The sequence below is a fragment of the Loxodonta africana genome, unplaced genomic scaffold (assembly GCF_030014295.1).
Source record: "Loxodonta africana isolate mLoxAfr1 unplaced genomic scaffold, mLoxAfr1.hap2 scaffold_185, whole genome shotgun sequence".
Classification (NCBI taxonomy): Eukaryota; Metazoa; Chordata; class Mammalia; order Proboscidea; family Elephantidae; genus Loxodonta; species Loxodonta africana.
The window spans coordinates 308,279-320,383 of NW_026974929.1; the positions used below are offsets into that span (position 1 = coordinate 308,279).

A 12,105-nucleotide genomic window follows, 5' to 3' on the forward strand; every position below is an offset into this window, starting at 1 on the left:
TCTGGCTTGAATTTCTAACAGTTTCTGTCAATGCACTGCTGCAGCCACTGTTGAATGATCTTCAGCAAAAATTCACTTGCATGTGATATTGATGATAATTTCTGCATTTGGTTGAAACACCTTTCTTTGGAATAGGCATAAATATGGATCTCTTCCAGTCAGTTGGCCAGGTAGCTGTATTCCAAATTTCTTGGCATAGACATATGAGCACTTCCAGTATTGCATTTGTTTGTTGAAACATCTCTATTAGTATTCCATCAATTCCTGGAGCCTTGTTTTTCTCTAATGCCTTCAGTACTGCTTGGACCTCTTCCTTCGGTACCATTGCTTCCTGATCATATGCTGCCTCCCGAAATGGTTGAACATCTACCAATTCTTTTTGGTGTAGTGACTCAGTGTATTTCTTCCATCTTCTTTTGGTACATTCTGAGTTGTTCAATATTTTCTCTGTAGAATCCTTCACTATTGCAACTTGAGGCTTGAATTTTTTCTTTGGCTCTTTCAGCTTGAGAAATGCTGAGGGTGTTCTTCCCTTTCGATTTCTAACTCCAGATCTTTGTATATGTCATTATAATACTTTGCTTTGTCTTCCATAGCTGCTCTTTGAAATCTTCTGTTTAACTCTTTTACTTCATCATTTCTTCTGTTCTTTTTAGCTACTAGATGTTCAAGAGCACATTTCAGAGTCATAAATCTTATGACATCCATTTTGATCTTTTCTTTCTTCCCCTTTTAATGACCTCTTGTTTTCTTTGTATGTCTGATGTCCTTGATGTCACTCCACTACTCATCTGGTCTTTGGTCATTAGTGTTCAACATGTCAAATCTATTCTTGAGATGGTCTCTAAATTCAGGTGGGATATACTCAAGGTCATACTTTGGCTCTCATACACTTGTTCTGATTTTCTTCAGCTTCAACTGGAACTTGCATATGTGTAGTTGACTGTTCTGTAGTTGGTCCCGGCCATGTTCTGACTGATGGTATTGAGCTTTTCCATCATCTCTTTCCACACAGGTAGTCAGTTTGATTCCTGTGTATTCCATCCGGTGAGGCCCACACTTATAAAAAAAAAAAAAAAAAAACTTGCTGTTTATGTTGTGGAAAAAGTTATTTGCAATGAAGAAGTCGTTTGTCTTGCAAAATTCTATCATGTGATCTCTGGTATCATTTCTATCACCAAGGCCATATTTTCAACTACTGATCCTTCTTTGTTTCCAATTTCTCATTCCAGTAACCAGTAGTTATCAATGCATCCTGATTGCACATTCCATAAATTTCAGACTGTAGAAATTGGTAAAAATCTTCAATTTCTTCATCTTTGTCCTTAGTGGTTGGTGTGTAACTTTGAATAGATTGTATTAACTGGTATTCCTTGTAGGCGTATGAATATTATGCCATCACTGGCAGTGTTGTACTTCTGGATAGATCTTGAAATGCTCTTTTTAGTGATTAGTGCACAGCTATATTCATTGCAGCACTGTTTACAAAAGCAAAAAGATGGAAACAACCAAGATGCCCATCAACAGATGAGTGGACAAACAGATTATGGTATATTCACATAATGGAATATTACACAGTGATAAAGAACAACGATGAATCCATGAAACATCTCATAACATGGAGGAATATGGAAGGCTTTATACTGAGGGAAATTAGTCACAGAAGGACAAATATTGTATGAGACCATTTTTATAAGAACTCAGGAAAAGATTTAAACACAGTAGAAAACAATCTTCGATGGTTGCCAGTGTGGGAAGGGATGGAGAGGGTTTTCACTAATTAGATAGTAGATAGAATTATTTTAGGTGAAGGGAAGGACAACACACAATGCAGGGGAAGTCAGCACAACAGGACTTATCCAAAAGCTAAGAAGTTTCCAGGATACAACCAAACATTTTGAGGGACAGAGTAGCAGGGGCGGAGGTCTGGGGACCATGGTTTCAGTGAACATCTAGGTCAATTGGCATAACAAAGCATATAAAGAAAACGTTGTGCATCTCACTTTGTTGAGTGGCATCTGGGGTCTTAAAAGCTAGCAAACTGCCATGTGAAAAAATGCATCAATTGCTCTCAACCCATCTGGAGCAAAGGAGAATGAAAAACACCAAAGACACAAGGAAAATATTAGCCCAAGAGAAAGAAAGGGCTACATAAAGCAGAGACTCCATCTGCCTGAGACCAGAAGAACCAGATGGTGCCTGCCTACCACCAATAACTGCACTGAAAGGGAACATGGCAGAGAATCCCTGATGAAGCAGGAGAAAAGTGGGATGCAGACCTCAAATTCCAGTAAAAAGACCAGACATAATGGTCTGAGATGGAGGTACCCCAGAGGTCATGACCCCCAGACTGTCTGTCAGCCAAAACTAAAACCCATTCTTGAAACCAACTCTTCAGACAAAGATTAGACTATAGGACCTAAAATGATACTGGTGAGGAGTGTGATTCTTAGCTTAAGTAGACACATGAGACTATATGGGCAGCTCCTATCTGGAGTAAAGATGAGAAGGCAGAGGAGAACAGGAGCTGGTTGAATGGACACAGGGAACACAGGTGGAGAGAAGGAGTGTGCTGTCACATAGTAGTGAGAGCAACTAGGGTCATATAACAATGTAGATAAGTTTTTGTATGAGAAACTGACTTGGATTGTAACTTTTCACTTAAAGCACAATAAAAAAAAAAAAAGAAAAGAAAATCTAGTATAGACTCATAAACAACTTTTATGACCTTCAGGAGATGATGCTTTTCTTCTAACTTTATATCCTAAGATTTGCTGAAGCAGTGCATCAGCTCCCATTGAGGAGCTGTATTTCTTCCTTGGGTGTTCTGTGCACAATAATGCCAAAGCAAACTTTCTCGAAGTCAGGTATCATTACCTGGATCTTCTCCTCAGAAATCCACGATGAATTACCATTGCCAATTACTAGCTACACGAAGTTATTTTAATTCACATATATATACATATATACATATATCTTCAGTTTCTCTGCTATGCATTCCTTTCTACCCCCTCACCCAATTTCCAAAGTTCTAGTTAACCAGACCTTTTACTGGAGTGTCTATATGACATGGTGATTGTAGCTGCCATGACTCTGCTCAAGCTTTGCGCAAAGAAGAAGTGCATTCTGTCACTCTGGTTCCCTGATGCCCAGCTGACACAAAGTATTGCACAGTGGCGCCTTCTCTTACTCATTTCTCTTTTTTTGAATTTTTTTTTTTGTATTTAAAACTCAAGATATATGATGATTAAGTAATAGAAATGTTATAAATTTAAAAAGAAAAAGTATAGAGAGTATAAAGAGATTAAGAATGACAGCATGAGATGAGACAGTGAAAGATTTCAGGCCCTTCCCGCCTCCCTGTCACAGCTGGCAACCCCCAATAATCTTCGGTTTCTATAAATTTGCTTATTTCATATAAGTAAGATCATACAGTAGTTGTCTTTTTGTGACTAACTTTCTTCAATCAGCATGATGTTTTCAAAGCCTAGCAAGAAAGAATTTTCAAATTCCAACTATAGCTAACCTCAGTTTCTGCTATCATTCCCAGTTCTCCATCCTTTCTCCAACTAGTGTACCCCCTTTGTCTTTTCTGTTGCTGCCCCATTCTGCCTTTCAGTGGCTGAGCCCTGCTTTCTGCTCTCTCCTTGGTCTCTGTATCCCTCTAACACACTGCTGGCAGGTTCCGTCTCTGGATCTTGTCTCTGGAGCTTTGCCTCCATCCAACACACACGACCTAGCTCTATCTCTTTCTGGATCCTGAAGTCTACAGTCCTTCCCACATATTCACAAACATACACAGACCTTTAGGTTGACATAGGCAACCCACCCAGACACAACCAGTCAAGGTGGTTGTGTGCTGGCTATCTGAGGTTTCTGGCATCAGGTTCTCAGATACGGACATCTCTTCCTGCTTCACGCTGAAGGAGTTTCTCTAGTAAGGACAAGGGCTTCTATTCTGAGAAAAGCAATTTTAATCCCCTACTGTAGCTTGGTTAAGAAGGGTACAAGAAAGAGGTATACATGTAAGAGTCTTAACTAAATATACGCATTCTTCTCTTAAGTATAACTTCTCCGTAAAATAGCCTTTCAGTAAAAGAGGTTGAAAAGAGGTGAGCATTGCTCTCGTTTGAGTGCTTACACCCCAAATTTACTAAGAAAATCACCCTTATAGAAAACTTCTTTCAATGACGTCACACATTTATTATGAAGTTATAGGGGAATGAGGTCATTTCTAAGTTCCAAAGGAAAAAATTCATTGGAATTCAATAAATGTGGAATTAAAGAAAAATAACTTCTTAAAAAATGAACTACCATAAACAGTGCCACTTTACAATGGAGACTTTGTCTTCCACAGCAGTGCCCCCAAAGGGTGGTGGGTCTCTGGGGAAGAAGAAAGAAACCATGGGGTCTGCAGAGGTGGAGGATGTGGTGATGGAGAGGCCTCCAGGGGTCCCTATGACCAAAGCTTTGGGGTCACAGGTGAGAATAAGGACTCTGAAAGCTCAACTAAATCTACTCTCTATTCTCAGAGGTCTCTATCCAAGAGGAAAATGCCCAAGAGTCAACAACATCCCAAACAAAAAGTCAAAGCTCCAGGCACAGGAAGATTCCAAAACAATCCGAGAGCTCTTTTCCTTCATCTTCCACCAAGCAGACCTCTCACTCCTCTAGCTACGGGGCTACTTCAGAGAAGGGATGGGTCAGGTGTGCACATTTCACCCAGGTGCACACAGTCAAGGGGGTGGCGGTCGCCTGGCAGACCAAAACCTCCTTTGCACCCGTGGGCAAGATGCCCCAGGTCTTTGAGGCCGAGCTCTCTGAGGAGAGCACCATCGGCTCTGCCCCCAGACTGGCCAACACTGAGTCCCTGGTCAGCAACCTGGAGCCCTGGCAGGAGGAGCCCCAGACCTATACCCAGGAGCCCACCGACCAAGAGGAGGAGCATGGGGAGAGACCCTGCGCAGCCACCCCGGAGTGGCTGGTGACCCGTGAGCACGGCTTCCGCTGCGTGGCCTGCTGTCACGTGTTCGAGTCCCGGGAGGCCCTGGTTGCGCACGCGGCGCATGCTGTGAGCCAGGGCTTCAGTTGCGGGGTCTTCTTTGAAGAGCTGCTGGAGAGGCGGCTGCCAAGCTCAGTCCAGCGCAGGCCCCAACGCTGCCACCAGCTGGCCAGGCGTTACCTGATGGCCTCCAAGAAGAGGGAGGTGAGGGAGAAGAGAGCGGTCTGCAGGCGCCTGGAGGAGCAGCTGGAGAAGCAGAGAGAAGAACTGAAGAGGCTGAGGCACCAGCTGGACAGGCTGCAGAGGCAGGCCAGGCCGCAGAAGGCACAGCACCAAGGCCAGAGGGGGAAGCGCCTAAAGACCTGCTAGCACCCTGGGACTAGGAGGAGCAGGGCCTTTGGGCTGGAAACACGGGCCCTTCAGGAGAGACCTCCATTCAGGTTCGTTTAACCCAGCTCCCCTGGAAGATCCTACCCTCCTTCCCCTCTGACCACCAGCCTTCCACCCCAAGGGCACAAAGAGCTCCAGCCCTGAGGGGGATCTGGATGGAAGAAGCCCCAGATAGCTGACCACAGATACCAGGTCCCCTCAGAGGCTCCCCTGGCCCAGGAGAGGACAGGACAGGCCTCATCTTGATGGTGAGATCTTGGGACCCTAGGGATGAGCACAGCATAAGTAGGGAAAGGGAAATGGGATTTCAGTGGGACTTGGGAGGCTAAGGGGGACCCTGTTGAGGTGTGATGGTGAAGGGGGTATCACTGAGTTCTTTGGAGGAGAAGGAATCAGAGAGATGGCAGGGTGTCAGGAAACCTGCCTGCAGGTGAGCAGTGGGCATAAAGCCCTAAACCAAGGACTCTGGGTCCCTTCCCAGCAGCATACAGGCAGAGAAAGAGGTAGGGCTTGGCAGGAGGAGAGGAGGGCCCGGTGAAGGAAAATGAATTCACCCCAGCCATGTCTTCTGGTCTCCTAGGGTGAATTTGGGGTTCTGATTAGGATGCATTGTTGTTGCCTCATTAGGGGAATGTAACTGGGAGATGGTGTAGAAAAATCCCCCTGGTGTTAACCATTTCTGGATAAGAGTTGATCCAGCGCTTGTAGGGTATTTCTTGTAGAGTATGTCCTCGGGTAAGAGGTAGAGCTTTGGAACTTTTTCTTCTCCTTTAAATAAAGCTATGCATTCTGGTTCTTGACACGTCAATAAATCTTGTTAATTTTTTTTTTTCCCCCCTGTGGTGAAATCTGACCTGTCCCAAGGTCAAAGAACTGGAAGAAAAAGGCCCTCTGAGGTGAAAGAAGCAAAAGAGAGGAGAGGCTTCTGAACCTGGGGAGAACAGCGAGAACACATTTGACCAGAGGTATGGATGGAAGAGGCAAATTCAGGCCCAGACTCAACAGTGGACAAAAAAGACCAAGTCTCAGTCACAACATCAAATGCTAGGTGTGGGGAAGCCCTGGACATGACAGGGATGCATCCATCTCTCTGGGAGATGAGACCACAGAGGGCAGAGGAAAGGAGGGCAGGGCCTCTAGGATGGGCACCTCCATCCACAGGCTGTCCTGTGTGTATGCCTCAGAGTGACAGAGACAGCTCCTGTGAGGGAGAGGGCCACAGGCAGAGAAGAGCCAAGGTGTTCAGGCCAGGTAAATCCTGCAGTCTCCTAAGGATCCAAAACAAAAAATCAGAGATTCTCAGAGGTATCAGGGTGGGAGGGGCTGGCATTCCCAGGCTGGGGAGAGGCTGGCTGGGGAGGTGCTGCTTTCTGAAATCTTTTGATCAACGTCTTTCTTCTTAAAAGCTATCTTCCCAGTTGATGTCCTCTTTTATGCTCTAGGCTCAGACCTCAAAGGGCCTCGAATGCACAAAGGTGGGTTATACAGTGGGTCAAGGCAGGGAGGAGGTGGTACCAGCACATCCAGGAAAGAGAATTTTCTGGAGCGTCATGAGTTACCTAGCGAATCGCACATGGTGTCCAGCCTTCTACATTTAGCTGTAGACATGTGCTTGCAAGACGTGTTTGGGGGTTAATTCTACTGAGTTCCCAAAATTATTTTTGGTCATTTCCAGTTATAGAGACCAGAAGAGCTCATTGGTTCCAAGAACAAGAAGAAATGCACTGGATCTCATTATTACTGTCTGTGGTGTGCTCTCCTTCCAGTGATTAAAATCTTTTGTCTGTCATTATAGAAAATTTTCACCTATTTAAAATATCTAATGAAACACATTAAAATATACATGTATCTATGATGTTTATCAATTTCCAAAGTTCTGAAATTGTTTTTTATTACATTTGCAAGATTACAGATTTGTATGACAAAAAAGTTCCATCAGGGTCCCACCCTCATATGTAATTTGCTCCCACTCCCCCAAGGTATCCAATGTTAATAGACACATGTGTATCCTTCCCCACACCTCTCTGCGGGGACACATATACACAGTCACAGGTACACAAGTACATCTGCTGGGATGTTTGCTGTTATGGAGACTTCGTCTCACTCTACCCACATTGCTCTCGCCCCTTCTTTCACTTGACATGCTACCTTGATTCTCTGTAAGTCATTAGATATGGCACTAACACTATATTTTGGGGTCTTTAATTTACATGAATAATTTAAATAGATGGTATCAACTCAGTACACTTTATCTGGACTTCTACATGTTGTTGTTAGAAGCTATCAAGTCAGTTCTGACCCACGGTGACCCTAGGCACCACAGAACAAAACTCGGCCCCGTCATTGCAATCCTAATAATCGTTGCTATATTTAAGCACACTGTTGTAGCCACTGTATCAATCTCATTGAGGGTCTTCCTCTTTTTCCCTGGACCTCTGCTTTACCAAGCATGATGTCCTTTTCCAGGGACTGCTCCCTCTTGATAAGATGTCCAAAGCCATCCTTACTTCTAAGGAATATTCTGGCTTTCTCTGCTTAAGACAGATTTATTCGTCCATACATAACACTACTAATACGGAAGCATTATCATCCATGCTTTTTAAGTCCACTCTTCCTGCATGTTCTAATTCTCCTCCTCCTGTTCTTTCCCACAAGTGAATCCAAGGTAATTCAGGTTAACAATGTAGTAAGTCGTCTCTCCTATCCTTGCTTAAACAAGCACACACAGACATACATGTATCCTCATCTTCTCATTTATACACACACATAAACATCAACAGGTATTCAAGCATATTCAAACAATTGATATTGTTTAACCCAGATGTGCTCATTTTATATACACTTCTCTGCACCTTGATTGTTTCAGTAATACTTCCATAATACTTCATAGAGATTTCTCCCACTCAACTACTACAACTCTTTTTCATTCTAATGACTCCCTGTTTTATTGATGATGTAGCTTTACCATAAGTTCTCTATCATTCCACCATCAATGGACAAAGTTTGGTCATATTAATAATAACTATCCTTTCTATAATATAGGATTTGTTTCTGTGGAATAGACTCCACAGAGTGAGATTTCCAATTCAAAGAATGTTAAAAGTACAGAGCCACGGCCATGTCTCTCCCCTAGAGGCTGCCATAATGCACCTTTCCAGCCACGTCTCAGGGTATCCTTCTCTCCACAGCCCAGCCAGCCATAGGTGGTGCTGATTTTCCAATTCTGCCAGTTTCACTGGCAGTTTGATATTTTCTTAACTTGGGCTATGTTTACTGGGCATGTGGATTTGCTCTGAATGAACTGTTTGAATTCACTGCTCATTGTTCAAGTGCTTAACTTTTATCCTTCTGTGTAAAATGGAAATTGTTATTAAGCCTTGTCCTCTCCATTTCACATGATTTTCCAAATCTATCATTTGTGTATCACATTTTTGCAAGTTTGACCCCCAGAACAATCACTTGAGTCAGCACCATTTATTAAATAAATATAATTTTCTTGAAATACGACCTTTGTAAGTTATTGTGACTTCTTAACAGATTTTCTGTTTCATTGGTCTACTTGTCAGCTTCTATGCTATATAATATCAATTTGTTCTGTTACCCGAAGAGATAGACACCTGTTACTATCCTGCTTTTTCATGTTTTACTTTGGTAAAACCGCCCTGGTTTTGCAGCGATTAAGTGCTCAACTGCTAATCCAAAGAAAGTTTGGCAGGTCGGACCCACCAGGTGGCTCCAAGGGAGAAAGACCTGGTGTTCTGCTCCCGTAATGATTACGACCTAGAAAACCCTATGGGGCAGTCAGATGGGATCGCTTTGAGTCAAAAATCGTCTCCAAGTCTCGTAACAACAGGAATATTCTTTGTTATCTACTGTACTATTTGTAGCATATGATTACTGTATACAGTTCAAAACAACTATCTTAATATTCCGGCTAGAAATGCATTCCACTTATATATTAGTTTTAGGGACCTCCATTTAATTGACAAGACGTTCCATTTGAAAATATGGCATATTTTTGCATATATTCAGGTTTCATTTTATGTACTTTAATACATTGTCTTCTCTCATAGAGGTCCTTTGCTGCTCTGGTTAAAACAATGTTTTGCTAAATATTTTACAGTTTTGGACACAGTGTGGTACAGTCAAGTAGTAGGGGAAAGAGAACGGTCTGCCCTTCCCACCCTTGCCAATTTTAGACCCTTATTCTATACTGGAGAGAAACCATTGATTTTGATGCATTTGTCTTTTATGCAGGTATGTAATTATATCATCATTATTTTAAATATCTTTTAATACTTGTACTAGTTATTTAAATTTTCTAGTTTATTCCTTCACCTAAAAACTATGTTGAGTGATACCAAAATTTTTGTCTAGTTCCAAATTCATCAGAATGGGTTTAATATTTTTCCATTTATCTCACACCTGATAAGTTTGGGGATTTGTTATGCACCAATGGATAACTAATACTCTGAGCTACTGACCTTTATGGTAATCTACACACAACTTGTTTCTGACAGTTAAGTACTCCCACCTGGCCTCTGTTCAGCTGGGATACCATGATTTACATTGCTACTAGGCTGCCCAGCCTCCACTAAAACCTGAGCCTATAGAGAATTGTTCTTGTTAGCTGTCATCGAGTCCTTTCTGACTCATGACCACCCCATGTGGGCATAGTAGAAGTGTTCAATAGGGTTTTCAAGGCTGTGATCCTTTAAAAGCAGATCGTCAGGACTGTCTTCTGAGGTGCTTTTGAGTAGGTTCAAACCACCAAACTTTCAGCTAGTATAGAACACTTAACTGTTTGCGGCGTCCAGGGACCCCCTGCAAAGGTACATATTGGTAAGCTCCATGTTGCTGGTACTCCCCTCAGCTCTACATTCCTTATTCTTTTAGTGAAATGGGTGTCCTTCAGGACCTCCAAGAAATGGTCTTATAGAAGACTAACTCAGACATGCCCACATATTGGAGGCTTTTATTCCCTCTTCTAACACCTGACACAGTAGGTCTGGTATTTCGATTTCATAGAATGTGGGCCGCTGCCTTTTCCAAACTTTCAAAAGCAATCCCACAGCATATTAAACCCATTTCCAGAACCCTTGCTATGGCAATAAATCCTTGTCAACAAACAAAGTCTACATAAGAATTAGAGTGTTTCCTTGAATGCACAACATTTTACATGCCTCCATAAAGAAAATGCCTCAAGGGCAAAGTTTAAGAGTAAACCAAGGCATTTCCCATCACTCCTTACCTGAGAGGCTCTTCGTGAGGATTTCCTGACACACATGGCAAAGGACGTAGTAGACACTGCCTTCTTTTTTACCTCTTCCCTCCTAAACAAACAGAAACCTTTGCTAAGATGTCCGGTGTCAATTCCCAACTCCTCTTCTTATCCTGTATGTAAGTTCTGTAATGAGACCAGGACCCAGGCAGTATTTCCCATCTTTCAAAGTTTGGAGGTCCAGTGAAATCCTGTTACAAGTCACTAGATCAGCCCAGGAGCTGGAAGACTGAAATTCCTGGTCCTCTGACAAGTGGGAAGGGCAGGGTGGGATTGGGCAGAGCCTCCTTGACCATCACTTGCCCCAACAGGATCTGGAGGCTGCTTCATGTTATACGTCAAAGGCCCTTCCAGCCCAGTCGCATAAGAGCAGGGAAAGGCTTTTTCCATTGAAAGAAAAGATGGGCTCAGGAGCAGCAGGTTTGAGGCCATTCAGCTTCGGTCAGCTTTGCGGCTTCAGGACATCCTGGCCGCTGGTCACCTTCACAGCTGGGCCTTTATACCTTTTCACCTCTCTCCCTCCCATTTTTCTCCCAGTACCATGGGCTGTGGCTTCTGCTAGTTTCAAAGATTTCAGTGTTTCTGTAGCTTCTCACCCCGCTCAGAGGAGGCAGGTTTGCAGGGTGTGAAGGACAAAGCCATAGTGCTGCTTAGGTGTCCTTCAACAGAAACCCTCCTGAGGTGACAAGCTGTCCTGACTGATCCTGAGACCAAGACAGAGAGAAACTCAGTGAAAGGGTCATTGGCTTCTGCAAGTGTCAGCGCTCTCAGGGTCATGTCCTGGGGTCATGCCCAATTGCAGAAAAAATGAACTGGCTCTGAACCAGTACACAGGCCCCGGAAGCCTCAGGAGGATTCTGTCTTAGTCTAACCCAGCACTGGGGAAATCCTCACGGGGTGGGAGCAGTGATATTCCTGGGATCTTTATTCTAAATTTTCAGAGCAGTTGATACAGTCTTGAGGTAGGAAAAGAGAAAGCTTGGGACCACAGGAGGGTGGCAAAAGAAGGAGCCTCTTATCATTCACTCCCTCTGGGATCTTGTTCAGGTTTTTTTTTTTTTTTAATGCAACTTGGGCTCCAGGCAGGCACTTATTGCTAAAGTTGTATTTCTCTGTTTTAATGTATGATATCTAAGTCAAATCTGGAGTCTGGAGCTCATTTTGATAATTCGTCTTTAGTCTGTGCAGACAAGAGTCCGCTCACACCCATAATAAGAGCAGAGGAAATAAATTCCTCTTGCTCCTCAAACTAAGAGTACCACACTTGGGGAGCTCTCCTAGGGCAGCGCAGGCGGTGAGTCCAGTCTGGGGCCCTCTGAGGGGGATGGGGTGGGTGCCAGGCAGTGTGGCTTCTGTGGCTTCACCTTCTCCTCCGGGAAGTGCATCAAGAAGGCCTCCACATTCAGATCCTCACGCTAACCACAAGTTCCCA

At 43.5% G+C, this 12,105-nt stretch overlaps 1 protein-coding gene across 2 annotated transcripts in view; it reads left to right on the plus strand.

The window, feature by feature from the left end:
* Positions 1-8,297, plus strand: part of LOC135229306 (protein FAM170B-like) — a 136,461-nt gene extending 128,164 nt beyond the window's left edge. The window contains exons 2-3 of one of the 2 annotated variants that reach the window (XR_010320088.1): positions 4,533-6,357; positions 7,068-8,297. Coding sequence is in view for 1 of the 2 variants with exons in the window: in XM_064278949.1 (XP_064135019.1) it covers positions 4,533-5,371 (839 nt within the window). In the remaining variant the exon portion in view is untranslated. Of the gene's footprint in view, positions 1-4,532 lie in introns of both variants that reach the window. The other variant, XM_064278949.1, reaches the window with a different exon arrangement.
* The last annotated feature ends 3,808 nt before the right edge of the window (positions 8,298-12,105 follow it).